At 45.4% G+C, this 21,385-nt stretch overlaps 1 protein-coding gene across 3 annotated transcripts in view; it reads right to left on the minus strand.

Annotated features, from left to right (window-relative positions):
- Positions 1-21,385, minus strand: part of Srgap3 (SLIT-ROBO Rho GTPase activating protein 3) — a 244,862-nt gene that overhangs the window by 50,938 nt on the left and 172,539 nt on the right. For all 3 annotated transcript variants that reach the window (XM_026383042.2, XM_077793436.1, XM_026383043.2), the window contains 6 exons: positions 16,423-16,608; positions 13,158-13,286; positions 11,477-11,698; positions 8,931-9,032; positions 6,495-6,692; positions 2,394-2,478 (listed from right to left, as the gene is read on the minus strand). In XM_026383042.2, coding sequence (XP_026238827.1) covers positions 2,394-2,478; positions 6,495-6,692; positions 8,931-9,032; positions 11,477-11,698; positions 13,158-13,286; positions 16,423-16,608 — 922 coding nt within the window. The remainder of the gene's footprint in view (positions 1-2,393; positions 2,479-6,494; positions 6,693-8,930; positions 9,033-11,476; positions 11,699-13,157; positions 13,287-16,422; positions 16,609-21,385) is intronic.

Below are 21,385 nucleotides of genomic sequence, written 5' to 3' on the forward strand. Positions count from 1 at the left end.
AACAAAACACCTTATCTTTTTAGCCAAATATTCCTTTGGCCCTATATTTCTTATTTGGCTTTTAAATTTCTAAATCATCCCTCCATATACAAAACGACTGTCAGAGAACATATAAGAGCCATTGATCCAGGTACAACTATACCCTGGCCCAACTCTTAGAAAAGATTCCATGGAATAGAGAAGTCAAAATGATCAGTAGAAGGGCTGGGATTGTGGCTCTCTGGTAGAGCACTTGTCTAGCACGTGTGAGGCACTGGGTTTGATTCTCAGCATTGCATATAAATAAATAAAATAAAGGTCCATTGACAACTAAAAATATTTTTAAAAATGCTCAGTAGAGGCAATTCATTGATCAACACTCAGAAGAATGAATTTGATAAGATTCTGAGCTCTCTTGGCTGCTCAATTTTTCCATGTACCCCTTTATCCACTGGGCAAGAATATTCTCACTCTGAATCAAATTCTTCTGGTTGTAAAGTCTCCCTTTTCACTCAATATCCTAAGAATCCATAGTATACTTCACTGTGTAGTAGATATAAAAAATGAATGAAGATTTGGTCTCAATTTATTCAGCTTCAGTTTTTTTCTGTCAGTCAGTAGTTTACTAACTTTAGTTCATAATAGTATATCAGTATTCATTGATTGTGATAAATATACCATACTAATGTAAGATGTTACTACAGGGGAAACTGGGTATGAGTATGTGGGAACTCTTGTACTATCTTTCTAAATCTTCTGCAAATCTAAAACTATTGTAAAATTAAAAGTTCATTCAAAAAACTTTTCTAGAATTGGCCAGTGTACCAAGACCTATTGTCAAAGGAAGCAAGCTAGGCTTTTCCATGGCTGGTTCACTAAAAGAGATTCTGGATGGTTCTTTCTTAGCAGCCCTGTATGTCTAAAGCTACATGTTCTTACAGCTTTTGTTGCTAGCAGCTCAAAACTTGGAAGAAAGCCACATCTCAGGACAAGGTGAGTTTGGAGGCTAAATAAACTTGGAAAACCAAATGGACCAAGAGTTGTACCAATCATAATAATTACTATTATCTCATTAGGGCCAGTTAGGCAAGGACAGCAATAGAAGTTTCCATCTGACAATGCACAGGGAAGAGCCAGAGAGTTTTCTCTTCCCAGTCTAAGGACTCATAGGATCTTATTTTTTAAAAGAACATCTACTTTTTCTAAACCCAGGGAATCTTATTCTGAAAATACAAGTAGCCACAAACTCATATGAGCCTTTCTTTCATACAGGGCTCATGAGAATGGCCCCCAGAGCCAGGCCCATAAAAACTAATCCTCCTGTCTATTCCTCGTCTTGGAAGCTACCCTGTTACCCACTTCCCCTGAGCTTCTCTTGGACTTTCTGTCTCTTCCCTTACACCTTCATTCTTGCTGTTTTTCTACCTTCTTTGTTACCTACACCCTCCTAAGCCCTTCTACTCCCTAGTCCAATATCGAAATGTCAGAATGGGTAGAATTTAAGGCGGGGAGGGGTGCGGATAAAGAGAAAGTTCATTGAAACTAACTCCTCTCCCCCTTTACTCGCCAATCATGAGTTTTGACAAATGTATGCCCCCTGTGTATAATCACTACTCAAATCAGGATATAAAACTTTTCTATTACCCCCAAAACCTCCAAGTTCTGACCAGCTACAGCACACAAAATTGATCTATGGTGACAGCAATCAGATCAGTGGTTGCTTGGGGTAGAATGGGAGGACTGGCTGGAAAGGGGCAGAAGGAGATTTTTAATGGTGATGGTTTTCTATTCTGGCTTGGGTGATGGCTGCACGTGCAAAATGCAAAGGCCCTGGGACAGGAATCAGCTTGGTGGGTTTTGAAAGGCACAGACTTGTCCTGCCTGGATGGAACACAGAAAGGATGAGATTCGGAAATAAGCAGAAGCCAAGTGACAGAGAGGCTTATGTGCCATGAGAGCAGCTGGGGTTTTATTTCAACTGTCACTAGAAGATTTGGGTGGTTCTAAGCCTAGTCTTCAGGTCCTCCAAGGACTAAACCATGTCTCATATGTCTGGAATTTCCTTCTCTGGACCTAGAACCCTCGCCAGGCACTCTACCCATATTTCTGGCATCTGCTGAAAATCATCAATGCTGACCCCTAGGTCCCTGGATTCCCACCCACTACCTAATGAGTACTAGACCATGACCTTCGCCCTTATCCTAAACTAAGACCCACGATTACCCTCTATTTTCTGCAGCCAGACTGGACCCAATTTCCCCAGCTGCCCAGTCCTGGCAGGTGGGTCCAGTACCAGGCCCCATTCTGCCAAGGGTTCAGAGTCTCAATCCTAAACAGCTCAGAAGCCCCAGGGAACACAACAGGACCTAGTGGGGAAAACAGCCCCTCCTGGGGGCCTCTACGACCCAACTCACCTTCTCCAAGTGTCTGCTTGAGTAAGTCGTGCTTGGCCTGTAGCTTGGTGATGAGGTTACTGCCATTCACATATTCTTTAAATTTCTGTAAGACACAGGGTAAAAGGAAATTAGAGGACAAGTGCTGGGATCTCTGCCTCTGGAATGACCTCTGGGTAGGGAGATTAGGTCATGCTTGAAGACCCCAGGCTTTTGCATCCGCTCCTAGTTCTCCAAGTGGCTGCCCAGTCCCTGGGGGATGCTAGGCTTTAAGGTAGGGTTTGGGAGCACAAAGGAAGCCCCAGGAGGATAGGAACAGTGAAATCTGCTCTTCTTAGGTAGGGCTGTGGGTAGCACAAAGAAAAAGGCTTCTTTGGTTATCAAAAGCCTACTGTATTTCTGGGCCAAGAACAATCAAGATGGAAACCATCCCAATGGCCAGGCAGCTACAGCTAGAGAGCTGGCAAAGAGGAGCCAGGGGGCAAGTCTTTCCTTCAAATGGCCACATTCTAAAAGAGGAAGGGTTTTGCAGGCCCTGGAGAGACTTTCCCATTAAGAGAGCCCAAAGTTCATTAGGCAATATGATTTTCTTCTTCCTGTGAATGAGGCAAGGAGACAGGTACAGGAAAGTGACTTGCTCAAGGTGCTATAGAAAGGCAATAGTGACTAGGACTAGTCCTAGGCTGCCTTCTAGGTTATGCTCAGTGCTATCTGGGGCAGTACTGAGGGACAGAGAACCTTGCAGAACAGAAACATAGCCACCTGCCCATACTTGGCCTGGGTCTCAGCCTCACCTCCACACAGGTAGCAGCTTTCTTGCTCCCTCCAGGCCTATACCATGTGAACACAGGCACAGAGCCCTGCTGGGGCCTGCCTTTGCTGCACTGTGAGCAACCAGAGGCAGGGGTTTAGTTAAATCTCTGCCTCCTAGGCCATACCAACCAAGGTGGGCAGAGAGACAGTAAATGAACCAAAAATAAGTAAAATGCCAAAATGTAGTGATAGCTATGGATAAAAATGAAGCAGAAAGAGCAGGGTGGGAATCCAAGTAGGGGATGTCACTGCTAAGGGGACATTTGGGCCAAGGCCTGAAGGAGGCAGAAAAGGGACATGTGGGGACCTGAGGGAAAGAGACTGGCAAGCAGAGGGCATGGCAACTGCAGAAGCTCTGAGATGAGGTCCAGGAGCAGATGTGACTGCCCCAAACCTACCAGCTGGTTTACCACAAGGAGGTCCACTCCTGACCCAGCTAGCACACGCCAATGTGGCAAAAAGAAGAAAGCCTTGAAAGTTAAGGACAGTCACAATTTTTCCTGGAGAAGAGGGTCCCTAGGGTCACCTTTTTCCCCTGAGGACAGTTATCTTGGGAAGGGTTCCCAGGGAAGAGGGCTGACACTGACACAAATAAAACTGGGGTGGCCTCACCCTGGCCCACGCCAGTGGTTTCTGGAATGACTGTGAGGTGGGACTGCACAGCATCCTCTCCCCTTTCCCATGGCCCTTATCTCTGAGGACCTGGCTCGTTGGTCCTAAGAGTCACTCTTCTTTGCATTTGCAGAGCATGCAGCAGGCTTTACACACATGCAACAGAGACTGCAGACATTCTTGGACAGCAAATGGCAAACGCATCATCATGTCTTTTCTACCCAGAAGGAATCAGAAGCCCAGAGCTGTGCTCTCTCATTGTGTGACCTTGCCTTTCTGTTCTCTTCTGTATAAGGTGAGATGGACTCAGTGTTGATCCAAGTGTGGGCAAGAGGACAGGTGGCCTTTTAGCCAGTTGGAGAGACTGTCAACCCAGATTTTAGTTCTATAACACCTCGAGTCTTGCTTTTCACCTCAGGGTCACAGGGTGGCCCAGAAGCATTAAATATTCCAGGACGCCATCATGAGGAGGATGGGGGTCTGAGAGCCTGCATTTTAAACAAACATTTCCTGCTACCCAGAGGCTCTCGACCAATGCTTCCAGTTAACAAAATCCTCTTTTATCACAAGTCTAAGAATTCATAAAAAGCAGAGCTAAGGTGTAAGCAAGTATTCTGTCCACCAGGCTTCATGACCTCTGGCAGGAGAAGCTCTGATCTTGTAACTCAGGCTCCTGTTATCTTCTGGCCAGTGTCAATTACCCCTAAGGCTCTGTGACCTGTGGGTATGAACTTCACCCAGGTGACTGATGAAAGATAAAAGGCCATCATATTGTATTGATGTTTGCATTAAAAGCAACATTGCAAAGGTCTAGAATAATGTTAAAAATAGCAACAAGGGTTGTGAGAGAATGGACCAGCCATCCAGGTGGATGAATTGATTATTAAGAAAAGTAGACAGCATATTCTGACACTTAGTAAAAGATACTACAGAATTCTTTCAACTTCAAGCAGTCTGGACCTCCTTCTCTGCTTCTGCTGGGTAGATTTATTTGCTTCTACTGTCAAAGTGAGTTATTATTCGTACATGTCACACTCCTCACTCATCTTTCTAGCCCATAATTGTCTTTACGAATACAGTGGAAAAGCGACTGCCAGGAATTGGGTTGGGGTGATTCACAAAGATCAGCTTTGTTTTCTTTCTTGATAAGGTCAGAGAATGTTGGTGGAAGAAATATAGTATGTGCAACTACTGGTTTTCAACAAAGAATTTGATAAGGCCAAGATGAAGTCAGATGCGAGAACTGGGTGGGTTTGTGATGGGCTAAGTGAGCACAATCCAATCAGTATCAACCTCCCTGCATAGTTGTCTGTCTTAGGCATTGGCCCTGACACACCCGTTTCATTATTTTTATTGATGAACCTTAAGGTGTGGAAGCCATGTTCACACATGACAAGACAGTGTGTATGTTGAACTCCTACATAAGGATGTTGACAATCTGGAACCATGAAATGAATTCATCAAGAGGACACCTAAGTGGTGACCGACACGAGAACTACCCAAGACATCTTCTACAAAGCCTTCGAAAGGAGAAAGGCCTGGCTCATGGCCACACACACACACAGAACAGAGATTAAGCTGATATTAACTTAGCTTTAAAATAAAAATAAACAAACAATGAATATGATCCTAGGACATGAGAATGGGAATATAGCTCCTTGTATGGAGAAAGTAAAAATGTGTTCTATTCTGTGCTGGTCAGACCAAGGCTATATGTGTTCTATTCTGTGCTGGTCAGACCAAGGCTATCTCGCTGCAGAAGAGGCGCTGACAAAGAGAAGGAGTTCAGGAAGTCACTGGGATACTCAGCCTGCTCAAAACAAAAGCTTTTAAGACAGAACTGAAAGAATTAGTGAATGTGGCCTGCAGAAATGAAAACTCAGCTCCCTGCAGTCATGGAAAGACTGAAGAATTAGCCTCCCTCTGGGTCACACCAGAGAACAGAATCTAGATCAACAGCCAGAAACCCTAGTGTGTATATTTTAGAAAGTGAGATAACAGAAAACATATACCCAAAGCCAGCCAGCCAGAACCCAAACAGAAGGGCTGTTTGTGGAAGAAGGGAACTTTTTATCCTGGGGGCATTCAAGCAGAGTTTGATGACCTTCTGGACTTGAAATGCCTCAAATGGAAGAAAGTTCCCTTACAATTCCAATATTCCATACTCAATAAACTCAGGTTCAACTATAAGCCCCCTTTCCACTTTGCCTTGCTCTTCTTCCCTGCCCCCCGCCAAAATGGAAAGTAAGGATTTCATGTGGGAGGCTAGCAACTCCATGAGAAATATGCTTGGATTGCTGAGGACATTATTTCTAAAACCTACACCCAAATTTAAGACAATTCAACACAATAAAACATTTGCATAATTTTAGGGTAGTTGTTTAGGACTTATGCCTGACTCCTTTATTCATTTTTTTCTTAACCCAGCTGAACAGAACTTTCTCTTTGATCTTTTTTTCTAAAGCAGAAAAGTTTCAATGACCATCACCCAAGATCAATGTCAATATTACCCACTGATAATTCACTTTCTGCATTACAGTAAATTCAGCCAGGCAACTTAATGTTAAAGTATGTTGGAAGATTCTTAGGTCTGATTGACCAGGGTGGTTTTGCCAGTCCTTACTCCATCAGGCCACTCCCAAACATCACAGACAGGGACAGCAGACGATTAGGTTCTGGGTCCAGGATGCCACCTACTGTAAAATAAAACATCTCTGTCTCCTGTTGGTTGGCCCTCCTCTTGGCAATGTTGATCTTGCTCATGTAGGTCTCTGACGCGGCCGACTTCACCGACTCTGTGGATCGGCTGTGTTGGAAGGCGTCAGAGACGTCAAAGTCCTCCACCGTCAGCATGTCCTGTAAAGTCTGCATGGTGGCATCCAAGGTTTTTCTAACCTGGGGAAAAAGCATACCCACAAAAGACCTTTATTCTTTCTCACAATTTAAAGTGTTTTCTCAAATTTATTCACATAAAGCCTCTAGGAGACTGGATGGACCAAGGTGCACTGAGGTGCAAAGCAAGGGAAACGAGTCATTGGTTCAAGACTGCACAGCTGGCTGGGAGAATAAGCCAGGGTGCCCCATCTAAAGTCATTTCATGGTATGGCTTCCACCAGGGAACCTGGGGGGATGCTATGATGCACAAGGGACACAGATTTCCAGGTGTGTTCCTTGCCCCCAACCAGCTTCTGCAGTGGAAGGTGATCAGTCAAATAGGAACAGCACTGGAGGTGCTCCTTCTCTTTGCTCAGAGGAGGGATGGGATGACGTCTGGAAAATGGTGGGTAGCTATGCTCCAGCCATCTGCTAGCTGATCCCTACCAAAGGTGAAACTGAGGGAAGGGAGACCCCGAGACAACAACAGTGGCTGAGGCTCTGACTGTTAGTTAGGACTTCATCTCCCTCCCAGAGTCGAGTGAAACCACAAAGGGTACAAAATCCGGGCATAAGAACCCCAACCTCACAGCACCCTTTTGCTGCATGGAGTCTAAATGGCACACGCTATGTGCTTTGATGGAAGGTCACTCCAAAAATAGTCATGGGAAAAACTGCATCAACATTTGTTGTAAAATTATCACCACTCAAGCTCTCTTGTCACGCAGGCTCAGCTGAAATGTCACCTTCTAATGACATCAGGCCCTATGAGTGTCTTAACCTAGTGCCTATGCTATCTGGTATTTTTCCAAACTCATTCATTTATTAATCTGTTTTGTGTTTTAATTTTATCTGTGACCCTCACTAGAAAATTCTATGAGAGGAGGTACTATGTTATATTTGTCCAGAACAATGTTTAGCAAGTAGTATGTGCTCGATAAGTATTTCAATGCTTGTTGAATGAATAAATGAATGAATAAACAAAGTCTTACTTTGACCACAGAATGACAGGAAGGTCAGGTTTAAATTCAAGGATGGTCATGCCCATTTACAGTCCACAGAGAGGAATATTTGCTTCAATCTCTTCTCTGTGACCCTGATTTCCAATTTAAATTCCATTAACATTGTTATCCACATAGTGCTCCACATAAACAACTTAAAGTCCTTTGGGGAAAGATGGAGGGCATAAACAAAGAAAGAAAATACTCTGCTCATCTCCTGTCTCTTGCTAGGCTTAAAAACCCAATGCACAGTTTGTCTCCATATAACCTCCCTCCCCCAGGACCGCTTTGATTCGTCATCGTCCTGAGCTACAATCTGTCTCACATTTGTCCTCACTCTGTCCTTTGTGGAGATGTAAGGCAAAACTGCCCTCTCTGCCCAGGATAATCCCCCTGAGATCTGAGACAGAGACTGTCTTCTCACCTCCCAAAATGACTTCACTTCTCAAGGATAAACCTGCCCACAACCTTGGGTGACACTTCCTATAATCTGTCCTTTCTCTGGGGGCCTCTGGTTGGCTGATGTCCTGCTTAGAAGGAGGTGTCCATGTTGGGACAGGGTGTTTCCAGTTTGGTCTCTTCAGTCCACGTCAAGGTGAATGCAGCTCAGCTAGGATTTCCACCTGCACCCACCCAGTAGTGAAGCCATTCCACCAGGCTTTGTGGGTGGTGCACCAGGTGGAGTAAGACTGGCTCTAAAGCCATGCTGCAGCTTGAGTGCCCTGGGTTGTTTATTTCATTGTGTAATTTCAAATACCTACTATGATTTCTGATGTCAAAAATAGGAACTCATTGCAGAAAATAGAAAAAAGCAGAAAGAAGTCAACAGAAACCACCCCAAATCCAACAATGGAGACACAACCACTGTTACATTTGGAATGTTTCCCTCTGATCTCTTTTCTACACCTGTGAACACACAGCTCTTTACCTACAGACTCCAGCTTACCCTATGAGTGAGAACCCTGAACAGAGTCCTCCTTCCTCTGCTTCTCTTTCACTTAATACCTCTGAGCCCTATGAGTGTCTTAACCTAGTGCCTATGCTATCCGGTATTTTTCCAAACTCATTCATTTATTAATCTGTTTTGTGATTACAGATTCCCAGACCATTACAGATTCTTGGAGTATATGGTTTCAAGGTTGTATGATTCTCCATCTTATAGAAGAGACATCACTTGGGATGCCTTCCATGGCAAGAGTGGACTCCCCAGGACAGCAGCCTTTGTGAGGAAATCTCTCCCAGGCAGGGGCTCACTCACCTCCTCATTTTCAATCTTGAGAGTGGCCAGTCTGGACTGCAGCTGGTGGTACCGCATGAGCAGCTCCGTCTGCACAGGCTGCTGTGCGCTGACCTGGCACACCTGCAGAAAGGACAGTCATCACCGAGCTGGTGCACTACCCTCCTCACCTGCATGGAGCTAGGGCAAGGGCTACATGGACATCCAGATCCACAGCCTATGAAACAGGCTCAGCAAGGTCAAGCAACCTCCCCAAGGTCACCTAGCTCATGTAGCAATGGCAACTCCAGATGGGAAAAGTCTACTCTCCTGCCATTGCCAGGATTGTGGCCCTCAGCTACAATCTTCTACATTTGTGAAATGTTTGTGGGTTTCCAAAGAGCTTTAACATAATCTTGTTAAGTGAAACTAATTCATTAATTTCAAAGCAGGAAGTTGTGGCTAGAAAAAAGCCACCTTGTAAGAGAAGCCAATGGAAAGAAGGATGAATCAGTAGGTAGAGTGCTCGAAATGCCCACAGGAAATGACAACTGTGGCCAGAGCACTCCAGGGCTCTTCTTCCCCAGCCAGTGGAGTGGGGTAGAGGGGCAGAACTGACAGAGATGCAGCTGGTCTCCTCCGTATCCACAGGGTTGACTTCCACAGATTCAACCAACCAAGAACAGAAAACATACATGGGGAAAAATGGCCTCTTTAATGACATTTCTTTCTTATCACTGTTCCCTAAACAATGTGGCGTAACAACTATTGACATAACACTTACATTGTACTGGGTGTTATAAGTCATCCAGAGATGACTTGAGTAGACAGGAGAATGCATAGGTTCTGTGCATATACTAGGGCATTTTATACCATTTTATACAGGGACATGAGCATCCTCACATTTTGGTTTCCACAGGGGGTCCTAGAACCAGTCCCCTATGAATATTGAAGGACAACTCCACCATTCTCCCTGTACCTTCCCATCTGGGGCTCTATTACTATCTGTGGGCTGGGCTACCTAGTTTGCTTTAGTATCTCACCCCTTCTAGGATGCAGCTAAGATCATAAGGGATTGTTGACAAAGTCTGTTGACAAAGTTAGTTATTTATTAGTAACTATGCAACCTGAACTTCACAGTGCTAACAATGAGACCAGGATTTTCAGGTCAAGGTGTGGGGCCAGACATGAGGGCAGACAGGTGCATCAGGAACAGCAACAGCACACAGAGGGCCTCTACTTTGCAAATAAAGGGAGTGGGTGGAGCCTTCTACAGGGCACAGTAAATGCCATTTTCCATCTGCCTCCTTGTCCCTCCCTAAGTGCTCTCGGATGGCCCAGCTGAGCTCCCACCTGAATTCAGAGACTGGCTGATTCTCATACCACATTGGTCTGGGTCTCCATCCCAGTTCCAATTCCCAAAGGAGGGAATGACACAGAAAAACTCAGGGAGCTATTTGCATCAGGGATTTGTGTAACCTGAGTCCTAGTAATGTTGCAAGGGACAGTGACAAGTTCCTTTCCTCTCCTTCTTTTTTTCTTTTCTTCATTTCAGACTATAACAAGAATCTGAAGGCCAGGTGCAGTGGCATACGCCTATAATCCCAGCAGCTCAGGAGGCTGAGGCAGGAGGATGGAGAGTTCAAAGCAAGCCTCAGCAACTTAGCAAGACCCTGTCTCTAAATAAAATACAAAAAAGGGCTGGGGATGAGACTCAGTGGGTAAATACCCCTTAATTGAAGCCACAAAACCAATTTAAAAAAAAGAATCTGAATAGCATAAGCACTGAAGAGAACTCAGCTGTCTAGTGTACCAGGGTTCACAAGATCAGGAGGGCAGCACCCTGGCCAAGGCAGCTATAGGAGGCTGTGATGAGGTCAGCAGTTCATGATCCAAGGGCACTGGAGGGAAGAACAAGAAGACCATTTCTATACACACCAGGAATCCCATGGGATCTTCTAGATATACCTGGGAGGAATTCTGAGGTAAGTCCTGTAATTCTGCAGGTAGGGACTTGAGCCAGCTAGATGAAGGTTATCAGTGATAAATTCCTCTTTTAAAAAAGCTCATGAACCAAGAACTTGACCCCAGGCTCTGAGATACACATTGTGCATACGCAACCAGGGCTTTTCTCCTCCTACCAAGGTTCCAGAAGGATGGGAGAGAATAGAAGCAGCCTATAGTTTCAGTGAGTCCCCCCAAAATTCATGTGTTGGGAACTTGACCCTCAAAATCATTTTTTATGGTATTTCTTAGTGGGGCCTTTGAGAGGTAACTAGGGTTAGATGAGGTCATGAAGGTGGGGACCAGTATGGCATTAGTGGTTTTTTAAAAAGAGGAGGAGATGGACATGGGCTAGTGTGTTTGCTCTGTCTCACCACATGGTGTCCTGGGCCATGTTATTATGCAGCAAGAAGGGACTCACCAGATGCTGAGCAGGTGCCATTCGCCACATTCTTGGACTTCCCAGCCTCCAGAACCAGGAGCTAAATAAATCTTTGTTCTTTCTAAATTTCATGGTTTCATGTATTTTGCAACAGAAAACGAACCTGACACAGCCTCAAGCCTGGCCTCCTGGGGAAACCTACCTCATCCCCCATGTGGGGCTGGAACTCAAACTTGAGCGGAGGGCAGAAGACCTGGTTGCACATGTCCATGACGGTGTGCTTGTCGCTCCGGGAGTCCAGGCTGTCCACGGCATTCTCGATCACATCCAGCCCCTCGTGGCGTGAGGTCTCCAAGTTGTACTCAGCTGAGAGGTAGGTCCGGAAGGTGCGGGCCAGGCTGGCATGAAAGCCCAAATCACAGCACTTGGGAAGAGGCAAGGACAGAAGGTGCAGATGACAGCTGGGACGGTGACTTACAATCACCTCCCATTCCACAGCACTTTGCACACAAACCACTCCAAAGCTCGCAGAGGATGTTGGGGGTTGATATTTGCACCATAGCAGCGCTTTTCTCAGCTCCCCAAATTCACCGCATTCCTTCTCATCTCTAGGTTTTCATGCATGTGTCTCCTCTGCCTGAAATACTCTTCCCTCCAGATTCAGCTTCCTCCAGAAAGCCTTCCTGATGTCCTCCACACTTAGGAGTTTGTGTCAGTGTCCCCACTGCAGGGGCCCAGGTTTCCCTGCATCTCTTACTGTGACCCCTGCAACTACTTATTAACGTGTCCTGTGTAGGAAGACCCGCTGGCTTTGGCCTACTGCAGTACCTCACATCCTAGACCACAGGAGGTGCTGAATAAATATTTGGTAAATGAATGAATGAAAAAGGCGAAAGATGGGGCTGAGGTTGTGGCCCAGTGGTAATGTGCTTGCCCAGCATGTGTGAGGCACTGGGTTTGATTCTCAGCACCGCATAAAAATAAATAAAGTTCCATCAACAACTAAAAAAAAAAAAAAAAAAAAAAGGCGAAAGAGCCAAAAGGAAAGTTGAAAGGCAGAAAAGAGGGAAGGTCTGGTCTTAAGCCATTTAGAAAGCTGAGTGTCCCCCTTCCCTTAGGATGGTAATAATGGGTCCTCTCTGCAGCCAAAGGAAAAGCAAAGACCCACTGACTTCCTCACAGGACACCAAGGCCACAGGAAAAGGATTCTGTGATCAGTACTGAGCCTTTACTGGGCATCTCCAGAGCCCACCTGTACAGGAAGGTGGAGAGGAAAGGAACAGTCTGGGCTCCAACACAGATGCCCCAGAAGCCCTCCTGATGCTGCTGCTCACAGTGTCCTTCCTCAAGCCTGTGGTCCTCCAACTGGCATTGCAGATCTGTGTGCCCTCTGCATCTGCTTAGGCTGCCTGATGTCTCCCACAATAACATCCCCAGGAGCTAATCTACGCCACTGTCTGATTCACTATCTCCTTCCACGTGTGCCTGGTTGATTGGACTTAGGGGCACGGAATATATTAACATCTTCTTTACTACACTGAGATTCCCAAGGGCACCAACTGTGAATGTCTACCCCCCAACCCCACACCCAGCAAAGGATCTGGGCATAGCAGCATGCCTGGGAAGCGGGGGTTGAATGCACTCATGACTGCCCAAGCCATGCTTGGAGGGTCATCAGAGGCTCGCCTCATCCATGAAGTAGAAATCCTGGGGTGTCACACACAGCCCAGGCCACACCCAGTGTCCTCCCCCTCCAAGCAGCACTCAAAGACCTGGCCACCCTGCACATCAGCCTCAGCTAAGGACCAAGTCCCTCCTTCAGCTGATGAGATGCACCAGCCTTGGTGTGGCCCCATCAGTTCCATGCTCCCCAGGATGCTCACATCAATCAGATCAGAGACATCATGGATGTAGTATTTGCTTATAGCTGCATTGGTGGCTGCCAGGTTCAGCAGGTAGTCGTTCCGGGCCTTTGTGCATTTCAGCTTGTTCTCAGAATACTTTGCCTGCCTCTGGAAGAAGAAAAGAGTAGATGTCAGGGCCAAGCCCACATCTATAGGCTACCTCCATGCCAGGGAGTAAGGTTCAGACCCTGCATCGAGATCACTTCACATGGCACAAGCAGCCAGTAACACTATGTGACACCTAGCTGCCTTTGGGTGGTATTAGGGTGGGTTATAAATAAGACCCCTACTCAGCACCCTCCAGTGGCTTCCCAAGCTGCTTGTGACTGCTTCCGGGGAGCTGCTTCTGTTCTGGGCCGCCTCGCAGGGAAGAGCAAGGAGTAAGTAGGGTGGAAAGATATACTTGCCCCTTTCAGACTGATGAGTCCCAGGGTAGGGTAAAACAACAAGTCTCCTGAAAGAAACAGGATTTTCCTCTCTCACCTAGACATTCTCAAACCTTCCTTATTCTGATTCGATTTGTAGCTTTTTAGTAGAGAAGCCCCATTGGCAGTCTTTTTTTTTTTTTGGTAGTGGGGATTGAACCCAGGGACACTCTACCACAGAGCCATTCCAAGCCCTTTTATTTCTATTTTGAGACAGGGTCTGTAAGTTGCTAAGGGCCTCACTAAATTGCCAAGACTGACCTTGAATTTACAATTCTCCCGCCTAAGCCTCCAAAGCCACTGGGATTACAGTGTGCACTACCACGCCCAGCCAGGCTTTTGATTTTTTTTCCAGAGACCTTCCCTGACTCTTCTCTGAGGTCCTCTTAGTCTGAGAACACCCAGCACACTCCTCCTGACATTTATATCCTGTGTTGGCCATGTTCCTGACCCTCAGGGAAAGCTTTGATATTCCTGACCCATTTCCTGTGGCCCACTATGAATCTGAGACCATTTTTAGCCCTTTGTGGACTCATGAACTTTTATACTTGGAGATGATCATAAAGGCACCTAGTTGAACTCTTTTATTTTATAGGTGAGGAAATGAGAATGGGAGAAGCCACTTGTCCAAGAGCCAACTGACTACTCAGCATACGTTCTGAACTAGAAAAGAGTCTCCAAAACCCCAGTTAATCCTCTGTCTATACCTGTACATTTCCCTCTATGATATAGTCCTATAATTCATGACTGGTTATTTTAATTTATTTTTACTACATTCATGGAGCTGTACCACCATCACTACCACCTAAATTTTAGAACATTTTTTCCCCTAAAAAGAAACTGCACATATTAGCAGCCACTCCTCATTCTCCTCTTCCTCAGCCCCTGAAAACCAACAGTTGACTTTCTATCTCTCTGGACATTTCATACAAATTAAATTGTACAATATGTGGTTTTCATGATTGTTAGCATGTTTTCACTTAGCATGTTTTCTAGGTTCACCTATGTTGGGCATATGTCAGTGCTTACATCCCTTTTATGGCTGAATAACATTCCATTTTATGGACAGAGCACATTTTACTCATCCATTTATGAACATTTGAGTTGTTTCCAATTTGAGGCTATCATGAATAATGCATCTAGAACAGTCATGAATATATTTTTACATGGACATGTTTTTTGTTGTTGTTGTTTATTTTGGTACTAGGGATTGCACCTAAAAGCACTTTACCTCTGAGCCACATCCTCAGCTCTTTTTTATTATTTTTATTTTGAGACAGAGTCTCACTAAATTGTTGAGGCTGGCCTTGAACTTGCAATCCTCCTGCCTCAGCCTCCTGAGCCACTGGGATTATAGGTATATGCCACCATGCCCGGCTCATTGTTTTTATTTTGAGATAGGGTCTCACTAAGTTGCTGAGGCTGCCCATGAACTTACAATGCTACGCCATAGCCTCCTGAGTTGCTGGGATTACATGTGTGCATCATACACCCAGCTGCATAAAATTTTTTAAATTCTCTTGGGTAGACACCTAAGTGTGGAACAGTTGAATCACATGGTTATTTGGTCTCTGTTTTACATTTTTAGGAGCTTCAAGGTTGTTTTCCAAAGTGATATACCATGTTACATTCCCTCCAGCAACATGTAAAGATCCCAGTCTCCACATCCTCACCAATACTTCTCATTGCCTGCTTTTTCATTTTATCCATTCAAGTGGCTATGAAGCAGTATTCCATTATGATTTTGATTTGCATTTCCTTAATCATTACTGATGCTGAACATCTGTTTATGTACTTATTGACCACCTATATATAGCTTATCCAAGTCCAGTTGTGTTTTGTTCCCCCTCAATTGCCTACAATTTTTAGAGTTAAGGGACTCTATACTCATAGAATTAGACTCAGAAGCCCAGATAAACGTCTGGTGCAATGTGTGGCAGATAGAGCTCTGTGTAGCATAGAATGAAAGAATGTGGCGAATTCAGCAAGAATATCATAATCTTTCCAGAAGAAAGGAACCTTAGAAGTCACTTAGTTTAGAATGAGAAGAACAGCGTGTATACTGCCTTCGAACTTCTCTGGCTATGTTTGATGTCACCGAATGATCACAGCACCACTTCTAACAAAGCTTGGAGAGGGCTTTGCAACCCTCCACACAGTGCTCTGGGCAGCCATGAGCAATGGATGAGAGCTGACATGAGAGACAAAGCTTTGGGCCATCCCTGTCAGGTCTGAACACTGAGGTTCAGAGGTGCTATAAATGTGGCGTTTGCAAAACTCAGCTAAAGACTATTTCAGAGCTGATGTATGGTGATCCTAAAACTCTGGGCTTTGGCTTGGCAATGGCAATTTCACAAAAGGCCCTTCACCAGGGTCCCAGGTGCTGCCTAGTAGCCAGTGCTGCTCTTTCTTGTTGGGACACACTGAGACCCACTCAACTCGGCTATCTGGTCCTAGCCAACAGCTGGCCTCTGGACCAAGCATGCCTTCCACTAATGCCTGCTGATTCCCATCCTGGGTATGTGCTTGCTGAACATGAATCCCGTCACCCCAGTTCATCTCTCTAGTCAGCTCAGCATCTCTGCTGCCTCTTGACTATGGCATCATCTGGGATTTAAAAGAGCTGGCAGAGGCCTGGCCAGCCTGCCTCCTCCACAACACTGACCTCCAAGAGAGCAGGTGTTACAGCACCCTTCTGCTTTCACACCCCAGGGTGCAGAGGAACAAGGCAGAGCCAAGGCTGTCAGCTCTTAGCTGAGCACACAGCCCTACCTGTCATGTCCTGACCCCCGTCTCTCCCAGCCTGAGGCCCCACTCACCTTCTCCTTCATCTTCTCAATCTTCTTCACAGAGCTGCGACGCTGGGGCCGGTCCTCGTGCCGAAGGAGGTTCATGCTGAGATCTCCTGACTTGTTAAACTGCTTCTCCTCCTGCTTCTCAGCTTCCTTTAGCTTGCTTTCTGCACTAATGCTCTCCGCATGGTACATGTGGTAGGTTTTCATGACCTGGGGATGCACAAATTGGAAACACCTGCAGTCTGTCACGGCCCAACATGGTCCCCCCTCCTGCTCCCAGCCCCACCTCAAGTTCTGCACCACATCTGTGCCCACTTCTTCCCGTGACACACCGAGTGTTTGCCATTCTTTACTTTTGCACAAACTTTCTAAGGACTGGAAATGATTCTGATTGTCATCAATAGCAGCTGCTTTGTGACCATCACTATTACTGTTATCACCATTGTCAACATCATCACACTCCTACTGGGTCAGACCAGGCTCGGAAAGAGAAAACTGCAAAAGGTAACCACAGCCCCCAAGCCTTTCGGGTTCTCAGAAGTGATAGGGCAAGCCTGACCTTTCCTCAGTCATCCTTTCCAGCCCCACCAGCTGTGACCTCTGCATCATCACCAGCACCATCATCACCACCATCCCTGATTTGAGCTGATGGTTTAAGAACATTGAACTTTCAATTGACTTCAGAAAAATGTTACAGACTCTGGAGAACCTTAGATAATGTGGAAAAAATTATTCTCTACTATGTTTCTCTCTCCTTCCTTAATCCTGAATGTCTTACCACCCCCAGCCCCCCAAAAACAATAAATGCCTAAAAAAATACAGCCAACTTTTCTTCAAGAACTTGATGGAATGCGTTGTTGTATGCATTCTACTCATTTTGGTTTGCTTGCACTTGTAATAAAGGTCCTAAAACCCCCTTCTGCTGATTTCCACGTTGAACCACCAGTTGTTTCAGGGGCTTATTTTCAAACAATTGGGTGGGCCAGAAGTTTGTAGTATCAATGTGCTCTCGACCTCTAGTGGCCAAAAGGAAGGACTGCAGGCTCATAGGAAAGTTATCTGTACCATCTTTCAAGTAAAAAAAAAACACCCCTAAGAATTGGGAACACCTGTATAGCCTATTCCCCTTCCTGGATGCCCTCCTCTGCCCCTCCACAATCACAGACTCCCCTGATTTCTTCACTTCCTCATCACATTGCTGCTGCTGTTCATTTCTGGACCCACCCTTCCTGAGTTCAATGCTTCCTGCCTCATCCACTTTTTCTATTTCAGCTTCTGAGTCTGATTATCTCACCAACAATCTATCATCTGTGTTGAGTAGCTCTCAGAGAGACAGAGCATTTCTATTTGTATCTAGCTCTTCCTGCCCAATCATCCATGCTTGTACCCATCCAATCACTTAGAGGCATCCCAGCTGGATGCCTTCCCCTCCCATATTTCCCGTGCTTCATTTTCTCTTTCTCCCTTTGCCTTGTTTTCTTTTATTCTTCTTGATCCACAGAGTATTCATCCCACTTTCCAACAAGCCAAACTTCCCAGGATAGACTCCTAAATGCATTTCAGAAATTCCCTGCTTGATGAACACAGCCTGAGAACTCTGGGGCCAACCTCCCTGTGATCTCATGGATTCCTGATCCCACGGGAAACAGTGAACTCAGTTGCCCAGAGTGATGTGTCAGACAGCTGCCACTAGAGTCTACCTGGAGGCCTCTCTGAGATGAGCTTATTTATACCAGAATCCTCTAGCTATTTATTTTCTTTATTGAATTACAGATGTCCCTTGGTATTCATGGAGGATTGGTTCCAGGACCCCCCACAGATAGCAAAGTCTGCAAATACTCAGTCCCTTATATAAAACAGCAGAGTATTTGCATAAAATATAAGCATGTCCTTCCAAGTACTTTAAATCATCTCTAGATTACTTACCTCATGCAATGTAAATGCTATATAAATAGCTGTTGTACTGTATTGTTTAGGGGATAATGATAAGAAAAAGGTCTGTGCGTGATCAGCTTAGATGCAATTTTTTCCTGAAGATTTTTGATCTGTTGTTGGCTGAATCCATGGATACAGAACCCATGAATGTGAAGGGCTGACTATACCTGGAACAAGAGTTCAGTGTGGAAAGTCCTTAGCTCAATAGCCTAGAAGAGTCTGCTTGATATTGCCAATCCAGGATGTTTTAAGCCATATTTAAACTTATCTATTACTTCAAAGTTTAAAAACATCTTTCTATTATCTCCTTCTATTGGAGAAGCAATTCAAGCTGTTCTTACCACAATCCCTGGGGCAGCATGATAACAACAAGAGCAGTAGCTGTTTGTTGAGCACTTACTGCTACATGTCAGTACTTGTTCTAAGCACTTCACAGATACTGCTCAATTTATTTACCACAAAACCTCTATGAAATAGGACCCTGGGATCCCTGCCTTACAGATGAGGAAACCATGGCTTCAAATAGCTCAGGTGAGCTTCTTGAGGTCACAAAGCCAACATGTTGCAAAGCCAAGGTGGCCGACCCCACAGCCAAGATCTGATAGGCACAGACCTGTTGTGCCTTTCTGGAACCTTTCCTCAACCAGGAAATAGAAATGGATGGGTCCTCTAGCTCACAGGGATTCAGAAGACCTGGTTTTGAGTCTCAACTGCATCCTTCTGTGCTGGGTGACGTGGACAGGCTTTTCCTTTCTGTGCCTTCCTGGTGAAGCTCAGACAGGGGTAGATAGAATAGAGCTCTGCAAACTACGAAAGTGACTGGCTGGTGGCAGCTGGGTGAAGAGCTTGGAAGAGCCAGAGGTGGATGTGGATGTTCAGCTAAGGCCAAGGCACTGAAACCAGAGGTTTGTGAAGAGGCACTTGTTCCCTTGTTGCTTAGGGAGGGCCTTTCCCAGCCCTGCAGGCTCTTCTGGGGAGGTTCCACTTGAACAGTTCTAGGGAAGGATGTCATAAGGACATGTAAGCAGAGACCACTATTCTTGGACTCAGTTCAGTTTTATGGATTCTCAGAATATAAGAGCCCAAAGGCTCTCCAGATATCTTGTTGCATTAATCCCTTACTGAAGGAAGCCAAGGGCTCAGAAATACCAAGTGTGTGCTCCAAAGTCACTCAGTCAGGCAGAGCTGAGACCAGCAGGCCACATCTTTTGACCCATAGGGATGGCCATTTCTGGTAACCACACTACCTTTGGCATCTTCCCAGATGTACAGTCCTTCAGAACTCTAATTTAAATGAAAAGAAAGAAAACAGAATCCAAAAGTTGACAGCATCAGTAAAGAGACATGTTGGGGGCAGGATAAGGGTCAGTTGATAGAGAACAGATTTTCAATGACTTAGTCATGTGTGCCTCTCCTGCCCCAGGGGCTCGGCTAGACCTAGCACAATAAGCTTTTCACCTCCAGCATCTGGGTATAGGAGAACCCCCAGGACAAGGCATGCGAAGACATCCCAAAGTTTCAGTCTGATCACCTACACTCTACATGGCCTATGTTCTCTGTAGAACTTTGTCTGCTTTAATTTACTCACTTGTAAGGTTTATACAATGTATTGACTGAATTCTATTCTAATTTTACCTCTTTTTTCTTCTTCTTCTTCTTCTTCTTTTTTTTTTTTTTTTTACAGTGCTGAGAGTCAAACCCAGAGCCCAGGGCATGCTAGTTGCAGGCAAGCACTGAATTCCTCCTTCAGCCCCTCTTGTCCCAACTAAAATACCAAGTCTGGAGGGCTGGGACCTCATGTTCATGATGATATTCCCTAAACTAAAGCAGAGATGAGTAGCCAATAAGTATTAATATATAACTGAATGAAGGAATGAATGCTTGGGTGGATGGATTAAATAAATCAATGGTGAGATGGATACAGATGGTTGGATGGAAGAATAGATAGGTAGATGGGTGCATGCATGGATGGATGGATAGACAGGTGGGCGGATAAGTGACTACATGGTGAGTAATCAATGTATGGATGGGTGGATAGAAGGGAAAGGGGAATACAGGGAGGGAAGGTACAGTTCTACTGCCTTTGATCTAGTGAATATATTCAGGGGTAAAAGTCAACTATACTTTCAACCATTAAATATTTACCCAATAGTTGATTACGTACCAGGCACTATACTAGGTACTATACCAGAAAACACTGCAATATATAAGATATATGAAGTCTCTGCCCTCAGAGAATACAGAAAGTAGAGGGGACACAGATAATCATACAAGCAATTGTCACAAGGTGTGACAAGTGCTACAGTGCATGGAGTACAGCATATCATGGAAAGGCTGCCTGGAGGAAGTGACATCTAAACTGAACCTTGAAGGAAGAGCAGCTGTTACATTCAGGGACAGGACTTGGTATGGGTGCAGTGTCCCAGACTAAGGGAATAGGGTGGGCAGTAAGCCTGGGAAAGCAGGAGACATTCAGTCCGAGGAACAGCTTATAGATAGAAGAGAAGAAGGTGTTTGCGCACTACCCAATGGAGCCACTGCCTTTTCCTCCCACAGCTACCTGTCTCCGTGAACATCTGTGTTTTTTCTCTGTCCGGGATCATCCAGTCTTTCTTCTTCAAGAAGAGCTTCGTAATTTTCTTTGAGAACCCCGCCCCAATTCCCCTCTACTAGTCTCAGCCACATGGCTCATGAGAAACTGACATTACCCTTCAATCCTGGGGTGGGTGTGAGACCCAGTCCTGGCCAATTGGTGAACATTAGGCTCCTCTGGCCAGAATGTTGGGACTCATGAGCTCAGACAAGTCATGAGAGGTGCCCTGGCTGGGAGGAAGTGAGCTTACAGTGCTGGGACCACCTTTGTCATCAAATGGGAGAAGCCTGCCAGATCATGAAGCCCACAAAGAGGAAAACAAAACCCAAAGGAGTTAAAGGCTGGGGCCATGAAAGGAAGGAAGAGAGGGAGCAAGGGAGATATGGAAGGAACAAGGGAAGAAAAAAGGGAGGGAGGGAAGAAAAGAAAAGGACAAAGTGGGGAGGTGGGTTCTATTGC

Source organism: Urocitellus parryii, chromosome 16 (genome assembly GCF_045843805.1).
Source record: "Urocitellus parryii isolate mUroPar1 chromosome 16, mUroPar1.hap1, whole genome shotgun sequence".
Classification (NCBI taxonomy): Eukaryota; Metazoa; Chordata; class Mammalia; order Rodentia; family Sciuridae; genus Urocitellus; species Urocitellus parryii.